The 19,893-nt window shown below is 34.4% G+C and overlaps 1 protein-coding gene across 14 annotated transcripts in view; it reads left to right on the forward strand.

Annotated features, from left to right (window-relative positions):
* Positions 1-18,326, forward strand: part of HERC4 (HECT and RLD domain containing E3 ubiquitin protein ligase 4) — a 127,422-nt gene extending 109,096 nt beyond the window's left edge. For 10 of the 14 annotated variants that reach the window (XR_015157116.1, XR_015157117.1, XM_086382768.1 and 7 more), the window contains 6 exons: positions 5,520-5,686; positions 6,618-6,684; positions 9,079-9,161; positions 12,937-13,120; positions 16,833-16,935; positions 17,659-18,326. Coding sequence is in view for 8 of the 14 variants with exons in the window: in XM_086382768.1 (XP_086238894.1) it covers positions 5,520-5,686; positions 6,618-6,684; positions 9,079-9,161; positions 12,937-13,120; positions 16,833-16,935; positions 17,659-17,867 (813 nt within the window). In the remaining 6 variants the exon portion in view is untranslated. The remainder of the gene's footprint in view (positions 1-5,519; positions 5,687-6,617; positions 6,685-9,078; positions 9,162-12,936; positions 13,121-16,832; positions 16,936-17,658) is intronic. The other 4 variants (XR_015157114.1, XR_015157115.1, XR_015157118.1 and 1 more) reach the window with 1 other exon arrangement.
* The last annotated feature ends 1,567 nt before the right edge of the window (positions 18,327-19,893 follow it).

The raw sequence follows: 19,893 nt of genomic DNA on the forward strand, positions 1-19,893 counted from the left end.
TGTTCTTTTTAATTTAATATTATTTTTTAATGAGGTAAAATTTATAAAACTAAGTTCTTCCTCTGAAGAATTTTTTAAATACACAGTTCGGGGGCATTTAGTACATTCACAGTGCTCTGCAACCCTCACCACTATCTAGTTCTATTTCATCACCTCAAAATGAAACTTGTAGACATAGCAGTTTCTCCCCGTATCCTTTCAGCCTCAATCACTGCTTTACTATCTTTTTCCATGGATTTGTCTGTTCTTGATATTTGCTGTTAAATGGCCTTTGGTATCTGACTTCTCTCATTTAGGATAATGTTTCCAAGGCTCATCCATTTGTATCATGTGTCAGTACTTTATTCCTTTTTGTAGCTGAATAATGCTCTGTTGTATAGCTGTACCCCATTCGTTTATTCGTTCGTTAGTTGATGGAATTTTGGGTTGTTTACCTCTTTTGGTGAAATACTCTTGAATAGTACTAGTATGAAAACTTGTGCAAGTTATTGTTTGCAGTTATTTTGGATCTGTACTTACGAGTGGAATTGTTAGGTGATGTGATAATTCTGTTTGACTTTTTGAGGAACCACCAAATTGTCTTCCACAATGGCTGAACCATTTTACATTTCCATTAGGAATATATGAGGATTCCAGTTTGAACATTTGCTACTTCCTTTTTTAAAAAAATATATTTAAAAATGTATTTTATGCATGTATTTATTTCTTCTTACTATAGTGGGTTTGAAGTGATATTTCATTGTGATTCAGTTTGCATCCCCTGCTGACTAATGATGTATTTGCTTGGCCATTTGTATACCTTCTTTAGCAAAATGTCATTTTTAAGTTGGATTTTTATTGTTACAGTTTTAAGAGTTCTTTTATGTATTCTGGATACTAGATTTTTGAGAAATATATGATTTGCAAATATTCTCTTGCACTATGTGAATTAACTCTTCACTTTCTTGATAATATCCTTTGATATCAAAAGTTTTAAATATTGGTAAAGTCTTTTCTCAGTCTGTTTCATATATTGGTGCTTGTGCTTTTCGGTGTTATAACTAAGAAACCATGGACAGATTTAAGGTCATGAAGATTTCCCTGAGTTTCTTAGAAGAGTTTTATAGTTTTTGCTGTTATTTTTAGGTCTTTGATATATCATGAGTTCATTTGACTATTGTTTGAGGTAAGAGTTCAACTTCATTCTTTGTATGTTAATACCTGGTTGTCTCACCATTGTTAAAGAGACTAATATTCTTTCCCCATTGAATAGTCATGGCATCCTTGTTGAAAATTAATTGTCCATCATTATATGGATTTATTTCTGGACTCTCAATTTTATTCAGATGATGTATATGTCTGTTCTTATGCCAGTACCACACTGTCTTGTTTACTATAGCTTTGTAGATTTTGAAATTGCAATGTGTGAGTCTTCCTACTTTGTTCTTCCTATTCAAGATTCTTTTGACTATTAGGAATCCTTTGCAATTCTGTATGAATTTTACAGTTAGCTTTCCATTTCTGCAAAAAAAGAAAAAGCCATTGAGATTGTAATAGAGAATACATTGAATTTGTACATCAGTTTGGGAAGTATTGTCTTCTAGTCTATGGACATGGGATATCTTTCCAGTTATTTAGGTCTTTTAATTTCTTTCAGCAACATTTTGTAGTTTTCAGTGTACAAGTCTTAGGCTTCCGTGGTTAAATTTATTTCTAATTATTTTGTTTTTTTTCGATGCTGCTGTAACTGGAATTGTTTTCTTAGTTTTAGTTCATTGCTAATGTGTAGAAATACAGCTGATTGTTTTCTGTGTTGATCATGTGCTAAATTCATTTATTATATCTAATAGTTTGTTTTATGGACTCTTTAGAATTTCTGTTTACAAGATCGTGTCATCTATAAATTCAGTAGGTTTAATTTTACTCTTTCTTTCCTATTTGGATACTTTCTTTTTCCTATCTAATTGCCCTGCCTTCAACTTCCAATATGTTTTCAAATGCAAATAGTGAGAGTGGACATGCTTCTCAATTTTTCCTGATCTGCGTGGAATGTCAGCTGTGGATTTTCATAAATTCCTTGAATCATGTTAAGGAAATTCACTTCTATGCTTAGTTTGTTGAGTTTATTTATCATGAAAGGGTGTTAGATATTATTCACAATTTTTTTCCTGCATTAGTTGAGGTGATCATGTGGTTTCTTTCCTTCATTCCATTATGTGATGTATTACATTGGTTGATTTTCTTATGTTCAACAACCTTGCATTCCTGACCATTCACTTGGTCATGGTGTGTAATTCTTTTTATATAAGCTGCTGGATTCAGTTTGCTAGTATTCTGTTGACAATTATTCTGTTATTATTAGGAATACTGCTTTATGGTTTTCTTTGGGGGGTGTGTGTGTGTGAAAGACGTCTTTGTCTGGCTTTGTTATCATGGCATCCCTAACCTGATAGAATGAGTTAAAAACTGTCTCCTTCTCTTCCTTTTCTAAGAAGACTCTGAGATTGATAGGTGTTAATTCTTCTAAATGTTTGGTAGAATCTGGTCTCAGGCTTTTGTTGGCAGGTGTTTGATTGATGGTTCAATCTCTTGTTAAAAGTTTCTTTAGGTTTTCTAATTCTTCTTATATAAGTTTGTGTGTTTGTAGGAATTTATCCATTTCATCTATATTGTCTATTTTGGTGGCATTCAGTTATTCATAATTGTGGCCTAATTACTCATTATTGTCTTATAATCCTTTTTATTTTTATAAAGTCAGTAGTAATGCCCACACTTTCAGTCCTGAATCTAGTAAGTTTTCTCTCTCTATTTCTCGGTCATGCTAGTAGAGGTTTGTTAATTTTGTTGATCTCCACTTTAACCTTTATTATTTTCCCCGTCTGCTAGGTTTGAGTTTGGTTTACTCTTCCTTTTGTAGTTACTTAGGATGTAAAGTTAAGTTATTTGTTTGAAGTATTATTTCTTTTTAAATTTAGATGCTTACAACTATAAAAATTTCTTTTTGAACACTGCTTTCCCTGTCGTCCATAAGTTTTTGTATGATGTGTTTTCATTTTTAGGAGTTCAAGTATTTTCTGATTTCCCTTGTGGTGGTACCTTCTTTGACTAATCTTTTTTAAAAGTGTGTTGTTTAATCTCCACATCTCTGTGAATTTTCCATATTTCCTTCTGATGTTGATTTCTAGTTTCATTCCATTATGTCCTATAAGGTTTATTTTATGATTTTATTCTTTTAAAATGTAGCCATTTAAAGTTAATCATTTATTGGTTTTATTTCTTATTCATCTAGTTTTCTTGTGTTTGTTTCTTTTGTTTTTTCCTTGTAATTCTTGGCTGTTTATTATTTTAGAATGTGACACTGAAATGCTACCTAGATACTTTTGTGTCTGGGCATATGCACATTTATGTTTAGGGACCCCACTCGTAAAGTGATTAGGTAGAGGTCTTTGAAGGATGAACCTGCATATGTCAGCATGTGTAAGCTTTTTACCCTTTGTGTTTACAGGGATGGTTGTAGCCCTGGCTGTCAGTGTTCTTCTAGTAGTGTTCCAGACACTGGAAAGGGAAGCTAGGATTCCCATTGTTCACTGTATAGACTTCCATTTGATCCCTTTGTTTTTGAAGCAGGACCCCGAGCATCAGTTGTCTCAGATTCCAGAGCTTCTTTGATTCATCCTTTCTAGAAAGTCAAAGGCCTCTCCCGTCAAGCATCCTGTTTTCAACCCCTCTCTGATACTTAACTCTCAGAGTTATGTTTTACTAGCTGAGCTAGCTGGAATACCTCTGACTTCACAGGGATAGACCGGCACTGTCAGTTCCTGAGCCTACAGCATAGATGAGCTTGTTTTTTTTTACTGGCTTTTCTCACAAGCTGCTGTTTCCATTTTTTCTGCTTTACCAAATCAAACCAGCCATTTATTTTTCATATCTTGAGATATTGAAATTTCTTTCGTGCTATTGAAACTCCTCCCTATTCTTTTTTCTTGTGAATTTATGCCATTTATTCCTGTATTCTCATCTACAGGGATTTCTGGAAGAAGAGATATTAACACATACACAGTCTGCCCTGTTTAAGGACTTTTTGAGCTTCAACACAATGTAGGGACATCACAGAAGAAAAAGAGAAATCTGACCAATGAAAAATATGAGATAACAGAACATAAAAGGCATATATGTTTTGAATATGACACAGGGTAATAACCCTAACATATGATGTATTCAAATATAAATATATAAGAAAACACTAACCCCTAAAAGATAAATGGGCTAAGCACACAAAAAGACTTTTCAAAAACACACACAAATCTATATTTTTAGTATCACTAGTAGTCAAAAATGTACAGTGAAACACATTTGTCATTTTTTAACTCAAATATATTTTATGTGTGTATATAGATGAAAATGTGAAAAGATAGTCATTTTCCTGGACTACAATGGCAGTATAAACTAGAACAGTTGTGGAGGAAAAGAGTTTTTATGGTATGCTTAGCATTCCTTTGACTTTGAAATTCTTCCTTGCAAAGCAGAATTTCTTCTATGGAAATATTCCAAACTATGGACCAGTATATATATACACACATATATATATATATATGCAAAAAAGATACCCATCTTATTTTGAAAATTACTAGCTAATTAGAATGTTTATTGAGCCTTTACTGTGCACTGTAAGAACTATGCTAAAAGCATTTTACATACATGATTCCACTTAATCCTCACAATAACCTTATGAGATTAATACTGCTTTTATCTTGAAAACACTGACATTAGATAGTGAATGAACTATGTCTGGAGCCCCAGATCTAATTTAAAAATTTCTTCTGTTAATTACATGCTCACAGAATTTCCTGTGAACATACATTAATTCTTTAAAAATTATTAAATCTTTAATTCTTTAAAGATTACTGAAGGAAACAAACATTGTTTTTAATATTTTAATCATCTAGATGTCCAACTATAGTTATTAATAGCTAATTTAGCAAGCCTTAATATTAATAGCTAATTTAGCAAGCCATGATACTTCTATGTGATTAATATTCAGCCATTAAAAATCATGTTCTGGAAGAGTAATGACATAAGAAATACTTGTGTTGTAATTAGAAGAATGAGAAAACCTTTAATATGTTTTATATTATTTTTCTGAACTTATAGTAGATGGAAATACATTAAAATTTTTAAAAATCATTGTCCCTGGTGTTTCTAAGTGATTGAGTTACACAGGTGTTTAATTTATTTTCTTCCATAAGCTTTTTATTTTTCAAATTCTGAATGTGTATAAGTTTTTAAATCAGAAAAAAGTTCTAGTAATCATTTCATTTAATATAATGCTTAGTGATGTGAAAATGATTATATTTCTGGGGGAAAAGTCAGTTGTGAAATTATATGTATAGTATCATCTCCACTAGATTTTAGTTTTGTCTCTCCTAGAAAATACATTGAATGAAAATGTGCAAAAATACTAACAATAATATTGCCCCAGGAAGATAGGAATGAGAATGAACTTTTTTCTTTTTATTCATTAATTTTTTCTGTATTTTCAGACATTTGAAGACAGTGATTTATTCCACTTAATTGGTGTTATCTGTGGATTAGCAATTTATAATTTTACTATTGTGGACCTCCATTTTCCTTTGGCTTTATATAAGAAACTGCTAAAAAAGAAGCCATCCCTGGAAGATTTGAAAGAACTGGTCCCTGATGTTGGGAGGTTAGTTGTAAAAAGTGGCACGAATGGGGTTTAGAAAATAGGAAATGGGGGATGTACAGAAGTTTTCTTTTTAGGAATAATTATGTTTCTGTTGTTCTTCTTGAATTTCCAAAATAAACCAGTAACCCTTCTAATAAAATAAAAAACCATTGTCAGAATTTCCTACTGAAAGAGTTATATGTATAAAGCCATTTGGTAAATTTTTAGTTTAACAATACTTTGTGAATATCAGATAATAAATTTAGGAAGGTAATGTTTCTTGAATGTAGTTAAATAATTGATTTGGACTTTTACTTCTAATCACCTTCATTCCTAGGTGGAATATGTAGTTCTTTTTATTTATTACATTAAATGGAATAAAAAATTACATATAAGAACAAGTATTAAAAATGGGTGCATGCATGGTCTTTGTATTCAAAGGAAGTAAAAATCTTAGTTTTTTTCTCTTCAATATTGTATATAAATTTGCCAGTCACTCAGTTGTGTTCTACTCTGTAACCCCATGGACTGCAGCCCACCAGGCTCCTCTGTCCGTGGGCTTCTTCAGGCAAGAATCCTGGAATGGGTTGCCATTTTAGGGGATCTTCCTGACCCAGGGATTGAACCTGTGTCTCCTGCATTGCAGGCAGATTCTTCACCATCTGAGTCACCAGGGAAGCCCTAAAAATTATATATAAGAACAAGTATTGAAAATGGGTGGATACATGGCCTTTGTATTCAAAGGAAAAGATAAAAACCTTTGTTTTTTTTCCCTTCAACATTGTTTATAAATTTGCTTGTACAGCTACCATTCTGAAACAAACATAAAAGTACAGATTAGCAAAAGGATTTGACCAAGAATGAATGAGAAATATATACCTAGTCATAGGCAAACTAGTCAAAATAACGCAATTATGTTTTACTTCAAAGCAACATACATATTGTTTTTCAGAAGCATGCAACAGTTACTGGACTATCCTGAAGATGATGTTGAAGAGACATTTTGTCTTAATTTTACGGTAAGATGGAAAGACATAGAATAGTAGCTTGATTGTTCATCATCCCTTTTATTTATCAGCTATGCCTTATGGTTTTTATTTTGATGAATGGAATTCTTAACCCTTTAGCTAACATTTATTGAGCATTAACTATATGCTAGTCACATGCATTATTTCATTTAATCCTCATAATCCCAAGAGATCGGTATTATTATCCTTATTTTACAGATGAGAAAACTGAAAACAGTTGTCAAATTTCAGAGATAGTATTTGTATCCAGCTCTGTGACTGGATAAGCCTGTGTTGTTTAACATTATACTAAAGATCTTTCCAGATACAAGGGTTCCTCTTTATTCAAGTGTTCATTTTTTTTTGAGTCTGCAATCACAAGAATATTTAGAGAAGTAAAGGTTATTGTAACATGAATCCACTAATGAATTTGCCACCTAAAAGATGAATTCCCACTCAGACATCCCTTTTATAGTAACATTCATCCTTGTGAATTTTGTCTTACTATTGGATACAATGCAATATAAATGGAAATACATTGAAATATTATTTGGAAAATGAAATTACAAATCTTAAAAAAGATGTAGAATTTAATTCAGTGAGAGGGATGTTCAATAAATCATCTAGTCTTTATGCAGAATCATTGATAAATGAGGATCTGGCAGAAATAGAACAGTTGACAATTAAAGGAGAGAAAAATCAGCAAGGATTATGATAAGGCATTTCAGAAGTAACTATTTGAATAGTATAAATTAGATTCTTGGGAAAATGGTAAAAAGCTTCAGTTTTTCTTTTTTCCTGTCTATTCTTCTCAAAAACTTCATGTGCCCTCCCCCCCCCCCAATACCCTCAAACTGTCCTCTTTGTGTTTTTACAGTCAAAGCTGACAAAAGATACCATATTCTTGTATCACACAGTTTGCCAAAAAAATTATGTGCCTCCTCAAAAATGTTTGTCCATTCTTTGGTCATTTTAAGAATTGTCACATAGTGCAGTTACAAGAAAATTTGATAGGTTTAAAGGGAAATAGGTTAATTTCTTTTAGTAATGTTTAACTTTTTCCAAGAAAAAGTCCTCCTTGAATTCATATTTACTGTGAAATTTTAGTTCTCCTTTTCAGTTGGTGCACTTAATAACCCTATCAGTTTTCTTTGGATCTTTACTGATCATCTCAATTGACTGAAGCACTGAATTCTAAGCTTTATCAGTCATCAAGTGTGTGACTATTTAGTAAGATCTATGCTAATTCAAACATTGCTTCCCACTGTCAGTTCTTCCCAGACATACTCAGCGGCTCTTTGCTACTTATGGAGTAATAGCTTTAGAATGGGCTTCAGATCGTTTGTAATCTGGCTTTCTAACTTCCATTGTATCCTCCCATTCATACTAAGTTTTGTCATGTCTCACAGTATTCTTTTATATGCCGCACCTTCCCTGTTTTTTAGGGGCATGCATTTTTTTGATATTTGATCTGTCTATCCTTTTGTTCAATCCCTGTCCTTAGTCAGAAATTCTGTCCTCTCCTAATCTTTCAGAGCCTTATTCATCCTTTTAGATGCTTTTCAAATGACATTTCTTCCTCAAGGTTTTTTATACTTTCTCTGTTTAGAAGTAAGCTTGCTTTCTTCCATGGTCTGATAGTATTTTGTTCATGTCTCTATTATAGCATTTATTTTACTATAATAATGAGTTGTTTACATATCACATTTATCCTTCTTTATTGGGTAGCAAATTCCAGAGCAGGGATTTATTCATCTTTTATCATCCCACTCCTAGTATAGTGTTTTATAAACAGGTACTAAAAAAATGTTAATAGAAGAGAGGAATATTCCCAAAAAAAGGGAATAGGAAGAGAAAAGATGCAGAGGTGGGAATGAAAACATATATAGGAAAATGAGCACACTAGTAAGGGAAATAAGAAATTTCAAAATAAATGACTCTTTATAAACCAAATTAATGGCAAACTGGAAGAACCACCTGTAGTTAAAATGCAGCAAGAAGGAATACCAGAGTGGCAGCTGTCATGCGGGAAGAATGCATAGCTATTCTAAAGTTGAATGCATTCTGACTTGGAGTCTATCACTTGTCCAAGGAAAACATCCTTCCTAATATTTTACTCCTGTAGTGACCCTTCTGAAGTTTTACGTGGGATAATTACTCAATTTCCTGTTAACCAAACGCTTGTTAATTTGTAATTAGTCAACGTAGGATTTCAAACTGCTAGAGAAGATGAAAATTTCTAGCTGTGGCTTCATGCAGAATTCACAAATAAGCTTATGCTACCAGAATTTTACTTCAAACTTATTATTTCTTATATTTAATGAGAGAAAGGTAGATTATAATAGGTTATTAAAATAATAAGTTTTGAGTCTGACATTGACTTTTTTTAAAAATTTAAATTAATAGATCACAGTTGAAAACTTTGGTGCAACAGAAGTGAAAGAACTGGTTCTAAATGGTGCAGACACAGCTGTTAACAAACAAAATCGGTAAGTGACTTATAGCAGCATCAGTGGTAGTAATAAGATTCAGTAGGCATTTTCTTCTGTATTTAGAAATATGTCACAGTCTTAAGTTTTTACTCAGATAAATTTACTCTTTGAATGGTGAGGACGTAATCAATCTTCCTTTTGCTCCTGTTAAGACATTAATAAAGGGACAAAAAGATCATTACCAACAAGAACAAAGGGAAGAAAGAGGAGACAACAACAGACACATTTTCGGAAGCTAGAAACCAATGGTACCAAACTTCAGCCAGACAGAAGAAGCTGCAGCACAAGATGGACTAGGAGCCATGAAGGCGGACAGTTCATATTGCAGCACAATAGTTCAGGCATGGAGAATAAAAAAATAGGTTAAAAAGTGTATGGATTTTAAGGGGAAACTGGAAACAGAGTGATTGGCTGTTATAAGAAGCAGTTAGAGACCCATTTCCCATAGAGCACGTGTGGCCTAGGAACTTTCCCTCTCCAGCTGGGCAGACTGGAGCTTGACTGATCAGACTAAAGGAACTGTGGATTTGAGGACAGTTAGGCAAAGCACTGAAATGAAACATGAAGATTAAGTGAAAGTCTACAGCTCTCTCCTCCTTGACACTGTGTATTGGAAGATTCTTCTCTGGGAAAACTGCCTAACTTTTAAATGTAAATGAATAATGAAAGAATGGTAGACATTTCAGAAAAGACCAAAACGGTAAAACAGAAACAGAAACCGTGTAGGATGAAGAAACGTCAATAAAAATTGAAATCAGTATGCTCAAACTGGTAAGAGTAGCATCCATGAGGATAATATTAAAAACTGGAAAAACTTCATTGGAAGAAATGGAATGAATGAAATTTGTCAAATGGTACCCTGCAGAATTTCCAGAACTGAATGACATGCCTTTTAAGAATGACAGCATGGAAGCAGAAATATAAAACATAATACAAGGCAAAATTACATGAAATTTCACAACCTGAAAAGAAACGAACCCTGAAACCTTTGGGGGGGCGGGCGGGGAATAGCAGACCATACACAAAGAATTAAGAATCAAAATAATATCAGATTCATAAAGATTAACACTGAAGTTAGGAGATCAACATTCTGGGAGAAAATTATTTTAAACATAGAGTTCTATATTGAAACTATCGAGTATGTGGTTCAGTTCCGTTCAGTTGTGCAGTCGTATCCGACTCTTTGCAACTCCATGGACTGCAGCACGCCAGGCTTCCCTGTCCATCACCAACCCCCGGAGTTTATTCAAACTCATGTCCATTGAGTCGGTGATGCCATCCGGCCATCTCATCCTCTGTTGTCCCCTTCTCCTGCCTTCAATCTTTTCCAGCATCAGGGTCTTTTCAAATGAGTCAGCTCTTCGCATCAGTTGGCCAAAGTATTGGAGTTTCAGCTTCAACATCAGTCCTTCCAGTAAACATTCAGGACTGATTTCCTTTAGGATGGACTGGTTGGATCTCTTTGCAGTCGAAGGGAGTCTCAAGAGAGTCTTCTCCAACACCACAGTTCAAATGCATCAACTCTTTGGCACTCAGCATTTTTGATAGTCCAACTCTCATATCCATACATACAAGTATATAAAAATGTTTTTATACATGCAGAGTCTCAGAGAATTTACTTCCAATGCAGTTTTCTCAAGAAGTTACTAGAGGATATGTCCTACCAAAACAAGGAATTGAACCAAGAATGAGGAAAAAGGGATCAAAAAAAAAGATGAGAGGCAAAGAGAAACAGTGATATGTATAAGATTTAGAAATAACAATCAATCTGCCTTAGATAAGGAAGATGGAGGATTCCAGGAGGAATGTCTTCAGGAAAAAAATGCAACCTAGTATATTTGAGTGAATCTAAAGGAGATTGACGTTTCTGTTGAAGTTGGGGATGAGGTAGCAACCTGAGGGACACAAAAATTCTTCAGAAAAGTAATTGTAGAACACTCCTTAACTTAGTATTTATAGTCATAAAAATGTTAACAATGAATATTGAACCAATATTCAGTATTCAGTTCACCAGATAATATTAATAATTGTAGATCAAGGAATAACAGAACTCTGTTGAAGTTTGAAGGTAGATACCAGAAGGAACGACAGAGTTAACAAATAGTTTTCTTCAAATTGCCAGAGACTTGATCCAGGTGATTATAATCCTGATTCTGTTACTTAGAAGCTGTGTAACTTTAGGTTAATAAGTTGGTGTCTCCATGCCTCAAGTCTCTTTTTCTGTAAGGTGAGATGATATATTATACCTACTTCATGGGGTTATTTTGAGGATTAAATGAGGCGATAATTTAAAAATGCTTAGAATAGTACCTAGCACGTGTATGTGCTCAGTAAATGTTGGCTGTTAGGACTATACATTTGACATTTTAAAATGTATGTTATTTCTTTGGTAAAAACAAAGCTGTTTTTAAAATAATGTGGAAAAATTTTAGGTCTTTCTACTTTAAAAAAAAACTACTCGTTTTGAAAAGCTTTGACTATGATATAGAAAGATATTTTTTCAGCTTTTCAAGTTCCTATTGTTGCACTAATTCTTTAAGTTTCTAACAAATATTATTTCACATAGATTATTTAGTTTAGAAGTAATTTAAAGAATTTTGATCTTTTTACCACCAGTCCGAGTTGCATAATGAAAGTGTGGAATGCAAAAATGTTAGCACATAAAACAATTTAGTCTTTTGTACTTAGGAGACTTAACTATTAGCAGTATAAATTTGACTTTCTAATAGTTGAGTTATAAAATTATGCCTTATGAAATTACCTGTTTCTTCTTAGAAGAACCTTATGCTGATAAGCATATGCTATTGATTTTTCCTTAGGGCCACCTATTTTATTTTATAATGGCCCCCTTTAACCTTTTTTCCTCTTTGTAAAGTGAGTTTGGAATTATTCTAAAATTTGCTGAAGTGGTTATCTGTAGATGACTAAATTTACCAGTATTCCCATTTATAGAAGCATCCTTTTTAATTTGGATCACAAGAGTGTAAAATATTGAAATCCTCTAGCACACATTCTGATTATCAGCTTAACCAGGTAGCTGCATAAAGTGTTTGTGGCCAGAAGAACAAGTGGGAATAAAACTAGTTCTAATTACTGAGTAAAGGGTTTTCTTTTTTCATGACTGTTTCCTTTTGTATCATAACAGGGAGAAAAGCATCAGCAGTGTTCATCTGTATGTGTATTTATATGTATGTACACATACACTTGAACAGAAACTTCACTTGTAGTTTTTAATGGTTATCCTGAAAGAATACTTAATGCCCCTCTTGGGTTTTTAATTTTTTAAATAAATTGGTTCATCAGATTCCTTTGAAACCCAAGGAAAAGCAGACTGTACAATCTGTGAAACAGTCTTAATCCCAAAGTTCTCTCTCTTTATTAAAAATTCCTTATTTTAGCATTATACTTTTTAGGGACGTATTAGAGTGATACATATAAATTCTCAATAATTTGTGAATTATTTAAAAATATTTTTGATAGCCATTTGCATCAATATTCTTCCCATTAGGACATCTTTCACTTAGAAGTAAGCTAAGAATGGCTGTGAATGAGAGGTTGTCTACATGCCTCCTAGATGTACCAGATTTTTATATAGAAAGAATAATAGACTTCTTCATAAAGATTTTGTCTTTTGAATCCTACTCATACTTTCTCGGTTTTGTACGTAAATTGCAAAAAGTACAGTAACACTCAGAGGTTTAGTAAGACTGTAATACATATTATCTGTAAATTTTTTTTTATATTTTGTGCATGTATGCTTTTTCATTTCTAGACAAGAGTTTGTTGATGCTTATGTGGATTACATATTCAATAAATCAGTGGCTTCCTTATTTGATGCTTTTCATGCGGGCTTTCATAAGGTCTGTGGAGGAAAAGTCCTTCAGCTCTTTCAGCCTAATGAACTACAAGCAATGGTTATTGGAAACACAAATTATGATTGGAAGGAATTGGAAAAGGTAGGGGAAAACAAATCTATGATATTGTTTAGATGGAAAAGCAAAAGGAAAACATAACTTGTTGATGGTTATATCTCTGGTATTGATGGTATTCGTGTCGTGTTATGTGTATTTGACTACAAGTTTTTTAAAATAATGCTGCTGCTAAGTCACTTCAGTCGTGTCGGACTCTGTGTGACCCTGTAGACGGCAGCTCACCAGGCTCCCCCGTCCCTGGGATTCTCCAGGCAAGAACACTGGAGTGGGTTGCCATTTCCTTCAATGCATGAAAGTGAAAAGTGAAAGTGAAGTCGCTCTGTCGTGTCCGACTCCTAGCATACCCATGGACTGCAGCCCACCAGGCTCCTCCGTCCATGGGATTTTCCAGGCAAGAGTACTGGAGTGGGGTGCCATTGCTATTGTGCATTAAAACTGAATGCACTATTGATACGTTCAACACCTGAGTGAAAGAAGTCAGTCTCAGAGAATTATATACCGTATGATTAAGCCAAGCACTGTGTTGGACAGGGGCTAGGGATGAGGAGGGAGTGTGACTGCAGAGGGGCAACATGAGAGTTCTTTAGGGTGACAGAATTGTTGACTGTCCTGGCTCTAGTGGTGGTTTATCTGTATACGTGGTTTAAAACTTGTAGAACTGTACGCACATAAATGTCAATTTTACTATGTAACAATTTAAGGAAAAAAAATTTTAATTACACACAAAAAATAGGACTTCTGATTAAGCATAGTGGAATAAACATTTTTCTCTGCTCCCTCCCAAATCTCATTAGAATTACAGTAAAGGACTAAGCATAGGACTAACCCCTCCCCCAAAACACAGTGAGCACGAGAAAGTACAGCTTTGGAAGATGGAAAATAGGTGGATGAGTGACTTAGAACAAAGAAAATTGAATTCTGAGCCTCCAGAGGACGAGATTCGTCAAGAGGCAGCCTGTCACATTGTAGAATTTGTGCAAGTCACAGAAATTAGCACGTCATGTTACCAGGGCTACAGGGTTGGACTGAAAGCAATACAGTTGCTTCAAAACTAATTTAAGGAATTACTAGCCCTCTCATATCCCCTTTCCTGCCTGGCAAAATAGAACCCTGGAGAGAGGCTCTAGAATCTGGGAAGCATGTAGAACTGAGGCTGGCACTCAGAAACTGGCAGCCAGGCTTGAATCCTCCAGGAAGGAGATTGAAGATTTCTTTCAGGAGGTAAATTAATTTGCTAAACAGAAGAAAGATGACTTTAAGAATCATTACCCCTCAGATCCTACAAGATTTATCCTTCTTGCCTCATCTTTCATTCCTCCTCTCTCACTCTGCTTCAGCCTTACTGGCTTCTTAGCTGGGCCTAGAACCCTCCAGAAACACTTTAGCCCTGTGGCCTTTTTGTTTTCTGTGCCTAGAATTCTTTTCACCTTGATAATTTCAAATGTGTCTTGTCTCATTTCCTTTATGTCTTTATATCTTTTTAGAGATCTTCATTGGCTAACCCACTAAAAATTGCATATGTACACATACATACCCCCTATTTTCCTTCTTTCTTCTCTAAATGTGACTAAATAAAATTTTACTTAATTGTCTTTACTGTCTGCTCCCCTTACCCCCACTCACTGTCAGCACTATAACGGCAGGATTTTTGTCTCTTAGTTCACTGCTGTCAGGATTTTTGTCTATTTGTTCACTGCTGTGTTCCCAGACCCTGAAGGGCATTCAGCAAATACTTAAAACCTTGTCTGAAGTTATAACTGATAAAAGTATTCATTCAGCAAGAGGACATTTTTTAAAGGTATATTTTAGTGTACTTAGTATACTTAGTTTCTTCCACTGATCTGATTCATTATAATTTCACTAATTATGATTTGTGACTTCAGATGTTCTTCATCATGACTGTGCACATTTCCCCAGTACCATCTTGTGGCTTAAAAAAAGGAAAAAAGAAAAAAACTAGCCAACCACCTTTCATTTCCCCACTAACATACTCAGTCTTCAATTCAAACAGGTTAATACTTAAGCTGATTGCTAGAATTCAAGCCATTATCTCCAAATCTCTTTGTAAATTAACATATACGTTGTGGATTTCTCGAGTTCAGTCATTGATATAATCATGGCTACAAATAGAGTTCCAAATTCAAGAACCTAAAAATAAATCTTTACTGAGCCTCTACTGGATGCCTGCTGCTAAGTCACTTCAGTCGTGTCCGACTCTGTGCGACGGTAGCCCACCAGGCTTCCCCGTCCCTGTGATTCTCCAGGCAAGAACACTGGAGTGGGTTGCCATTTTCTTCTCCAATTCATGAAAGAGAAAGTGAAGTCGCTCAGTTGTGTCCGACTCTTAGCGACCCCATGGACTGCAGCCCACAGGCTCCTCTGTCCTTGGGATTTTCCAGGCAAGAGTACTGGAGTGGGGTGCCATCGCCTTCTCTGTACTAGATGCCTAATACTATGCAAAAGATTAGAAAGACAGCAGTAAATAAGCTTGAGACGTGGTCTTTGTTCTCTGGCAAGGAGGCTGGACGTTAAATAATTGAACTGTGATGAATATAAAGAGAGTTTAGTGAATGATATATAAGGCAAAACCTGCACAAACAGGGAAAGCCTCTCACTTGATGGTAATATCTACCAGGTTCAGTGCAGTTTCCCCAGGACTCCAGACTTTGCCTGAAACTCGTTATACATGTGTCTAATGAGCCAATGAATGAATTAGGTGACATTTAATCTGAACCTAAAGGACAAGTAGAATTTAATCCGATGAACAAAGAAAGGAGTGTTTGGGAAACATGTTTGCTGTTTTGTTGCAAGTTACACTGAAACATAGAGGCTTAAAGATGAACATTGGTTGTCTCACATGGTTTCTGTGGGCCAGGAATTCAGAAGTGGTTTAGTCCAGTGATTTTAGACTTGGAGATCTTTCATGAGGTTGCAGTTGAAATGCCAGCTGGTGCTTTTAGTCATCTGAAGATGGCTGAAGGATAGGATTCCCCTTCCAAGATGGCTCACTCACATGGCTGTGGACCAAAGGCCTCAGGATCTCAGCATGAGGACCTCTCCATAGGGTTGTTTGAATGTCTCCATGAAATGCTCCCCCTGGGAGTGAGTGACCAAAAAGCTAAAGCCACACAAGTTTTTATGATCCAGTCTCAGAAGTCATGTATTCTCACATCTGCACTATCCTGATGAGGTCAAGCCTATTCAGTGTGGGAGGGGACATAACATGGCCATGAATAGCAGGAAGCAGAGGTCTTTGAGGGCCTTTTGGAAACTAACACAGAAAATTGTTAGTGTTGCTCTTAGAGCCATTAATGTTTTAAAGAGAAGATGGAATAATACAAAATAATTCATATGACTTGTGTTCATCGATAAAGGGAAAGAAAATTTCATGATTATCAGAGATAATTAATTCCATGTTAAACTTTAATAGTCCATTAGCCTTTTAGTAATTTTGGTTTATCCTTTATATACTTAACTTTGGAAAATGATATTACTATCACATCATGTTCTTTGAATTGGGAGCAGGGGAGATGGTTCTGCAGATTCATATTTTCTTTCTTTTTCTCTGGAACTAATAGTTCCAAGTTACAGAATATCCAGGAAGTAATAATTAACTGAATTACATGAGTTTCAAACTCTTGGATAGTGTTCACTTTCTGTGCTAAGGAAGCTAGTTGTCAGATTGAAGATAAAACTGATATCCCTTAATATTAATAGAAGGTTATGTTGTTTTTAGAATACAGAATACAAAGGAGAATATTGGGCAGAACATCCTACAATAAAAATGTTCTGGGAAGTATTTCATGAATTACCATTGGAAAAGAAAAAACAATTTTTGTGTAAGTATTTGTTTTATGAGAATGGAGTCTAATTATTGAACTTTTGAACTTAGACTAACTGATTCACTTTGGTGGGTTTTTCTGTATTATTCAAGGTCCTGTTTTTAATTTTCAGAGTAATTTTTTTTATCCACATTCTTTAGATTTTAACAAGATCTCTGCAGTATAACTTTTCATCTTCAATTTTTTTTCTTTGCTTCAGAATGAAAACTTTGGTAGTTGGTGTAGAAAATAGAACTTTCCTGTTCCTGAACTTAATGCCTATTAATGTGTGTCTGTTTTGCATATCATAGGATGACAGGTCATTAATTTTGGCTGCCAAGTATGAATTTGTTTAAAAATGACAAGACAAATAGGAAAGGAATCATAATCAAAACTGCATGTTTTTTTAAATAAATAGTTCTAAATGGTTACTCTTTTCCAAAAAGAGGGGCTCCCAAAGTGTTTTTATCAAGGATAGTAGTCATTCATGTATCACACATATATTAAGCCTTTCTGTGTGCTGATGTTAAGATTACACTTTTAAAGAAAAAATACTGTTTGGATGTATCTCAGAATCATGCTTCCACAAATTATGGGGATAGGCTTCCACTTTAGAGCAAATGTTACTGTAAAGCTTTGCTATAAGTGATTGTTTAAGTAACTTGATACTCCACATTGTTATTTAAAACTTTTATTGTCGATAAAAGTAGTTCTTTCACTCAGTGATTCTTTTCTTGGCAGTATTTTTGACAGGTAGTGATCGCATTCCTATTCTTGGTATGAAGAGTCTAATACTAGTCATCCAGTCAACAGGAGGTGGTGAGGAATATCTCCCAGTTTCCCATACCTGTTTTAATCTTCTGGATCTTCCAAAATATACAGACAAAGAAACTCTACGCTCTAAACTGATTCAAGCTATTGATCACAATGAAGGCTTCAGTTTAATATAACTTTGGAGTTACAACTATTCAGTTTACTGCAAAAGCATTAAACTAATTATTTGTGTTTTTCTTGTGGTGATGAATTCAGCAAGGTGATAGAGGTACTATTATAATTCTTACTTGCAAAATGTTCGATGCAATGAGTATTCATGAAAGCCAAAAAAATTAAAAGAAACGAACAAACTGTGTTAAATATTAAACACTGTACAGAACCATGGATTTTTTTTTTTCTGCCATCTTCTAATAAACATACAAGTATTGTGACTACGTTGAGGTTTTACTAACATAAATTTTAAGAGTTTGCATATCTGACAAATGATCTGGTGTGTGAGTGCATGAAAATGTTGCTTAATTTTCCTCCAATCACGGATGAGAAGCCTTTAACTTTGGCCTGCAATAGTCATTCGATTATTTTTTCATTTTGTAAATAATGTTAAAGTTTTGTAATAAAATAGTTATGTTCTGATACCAGTGCAGTTTCTCTGGTTGTACTTGAACTGAGATTCCTTTAAAGGGTTAAAAATTATCATTTAAATCTTATTCTGAGAATCTGTGAAGGCAAAAAATTAGCATGGTGGAAAATAGTCTTTGCTTTTTTACTAGAATAATGTCCTTGTGTAAGTCTAAATTGCAAATAGAATTTACCTGATTAACATATAGTTCTTTCTTTTTATGAGTCTTGAGATGTAATTGACCAGTGGGAAGTTGTGGGAAAGCTTAATGTTTAGTACTGGAAGAACTCTGTCCAGTTGCTGGAAGTACAATCGTTGACTACTATGAGAACCAATCATTGGGTTAAAGCTTTTCAAACTATTGATGCTGCAGGTTGGTATTTAAAGAGAATTTTTAGTGCTTCAGAACCATTTACTTGAATTTTAAGAGAAAATCTTGACAGACAACTCTTTTCAGTTTTAAGGTGCTGATGCTTAGTTATCTTGTCATTAAATTGTAACAGTGAGTGATGCAACACATGTGACTTTCTGCTATAATGCAAATATTTATTTTTTAAATTTATTTTTTAAATGCCATGAAACTGTTTAAATAATAAAGGTTTATTGGCTTAATATTTAAACTTTCACTGGTTCTCATATAAGAGTCAAAATTCTTCAAAAACAGTAATATCTAAGGGAAGGTCTCTTAAATTTTGGACAGATAGTTCCCATTTCCATACAAATTCATCTGTTTAATAGAAGCTCCCAAGTCTCCTTACCTGTAATTCTAAAATCCAAAACATCTCAGCCAGGGTGGGGAGAGACGGGGGTGTTACATCACTTTGTAGCAAAACCTGACCTCAGATGTTGAGGCTGTTTATGATACTAAATGGGACTGTTTGCATATGTTACTGTGGCAGTGCTAGTGTGTTTGTTTTGTGTTTGGTCTAGGTGCTGCCCAGATCTGTGTGGGTGCAACACTGTGTGCTTTAAAAAAACTTTTAACATTCGTAATTCAAAAATGCAAATGAGTCCAAGGGTTTTGGAAAAGGGATTGTGGACATGTACTTTTCACTAGTTAAACTTCTGGTGTTTTTAATAGGCTTTTAAATAAAAGCCTTAATAATTGTCCTTAAAGTAACATTTTTCCCAGTAAAATTCCTCCAGGTTTCTGGTATTATATTGTTTATGTGCACATCCATTCCTTGAGGCTACTGATTGTTAACACTGAAAACAGATGTGTGTGTCAGGTTTTTTAGTAACCTCTATTTGCTATGAAGCTTTTCTGTAAAATAGCAGCCACGTTGGATTAATACAGGTAGAGTTCATTGAACAGGTGTTTTAACAAGGCCTGACCTGTTATCTGGGAATACAACAGTGCAAGGCATAATTTGGGTAACTCTGGTATTCTTTTCCTCCCTGTTACTGCAGAGCTACAGTAGAATTAACAGCAGGGAGATTCATGGGAAAAAATACCATTGAAGATTTTTCAAATTGCTGTTTGCTGCTTTTTAAAAGTAACAAAAATACCAAGCTTTATAGATTAGAAATGGTTTGGATCTAAAAGCAGCAGAAGATACTAAGAAGACGTAACAAGAATACAC

Source organism: Bos grunniens, chromosome 28 (assembly GCF_055505025.1).
Source record: "Bos grunniens cultivar Pamir isolate PY7600 chromosome 28, Bosgru_T2T1.0, whole genome shotgun sequence".
NCBI classification, from domain to species: Eukaryota; Metazoa; Chordata; class Mammalia; order Artiodactyla; family Bovidae; genus Bos; species Bos grunniens.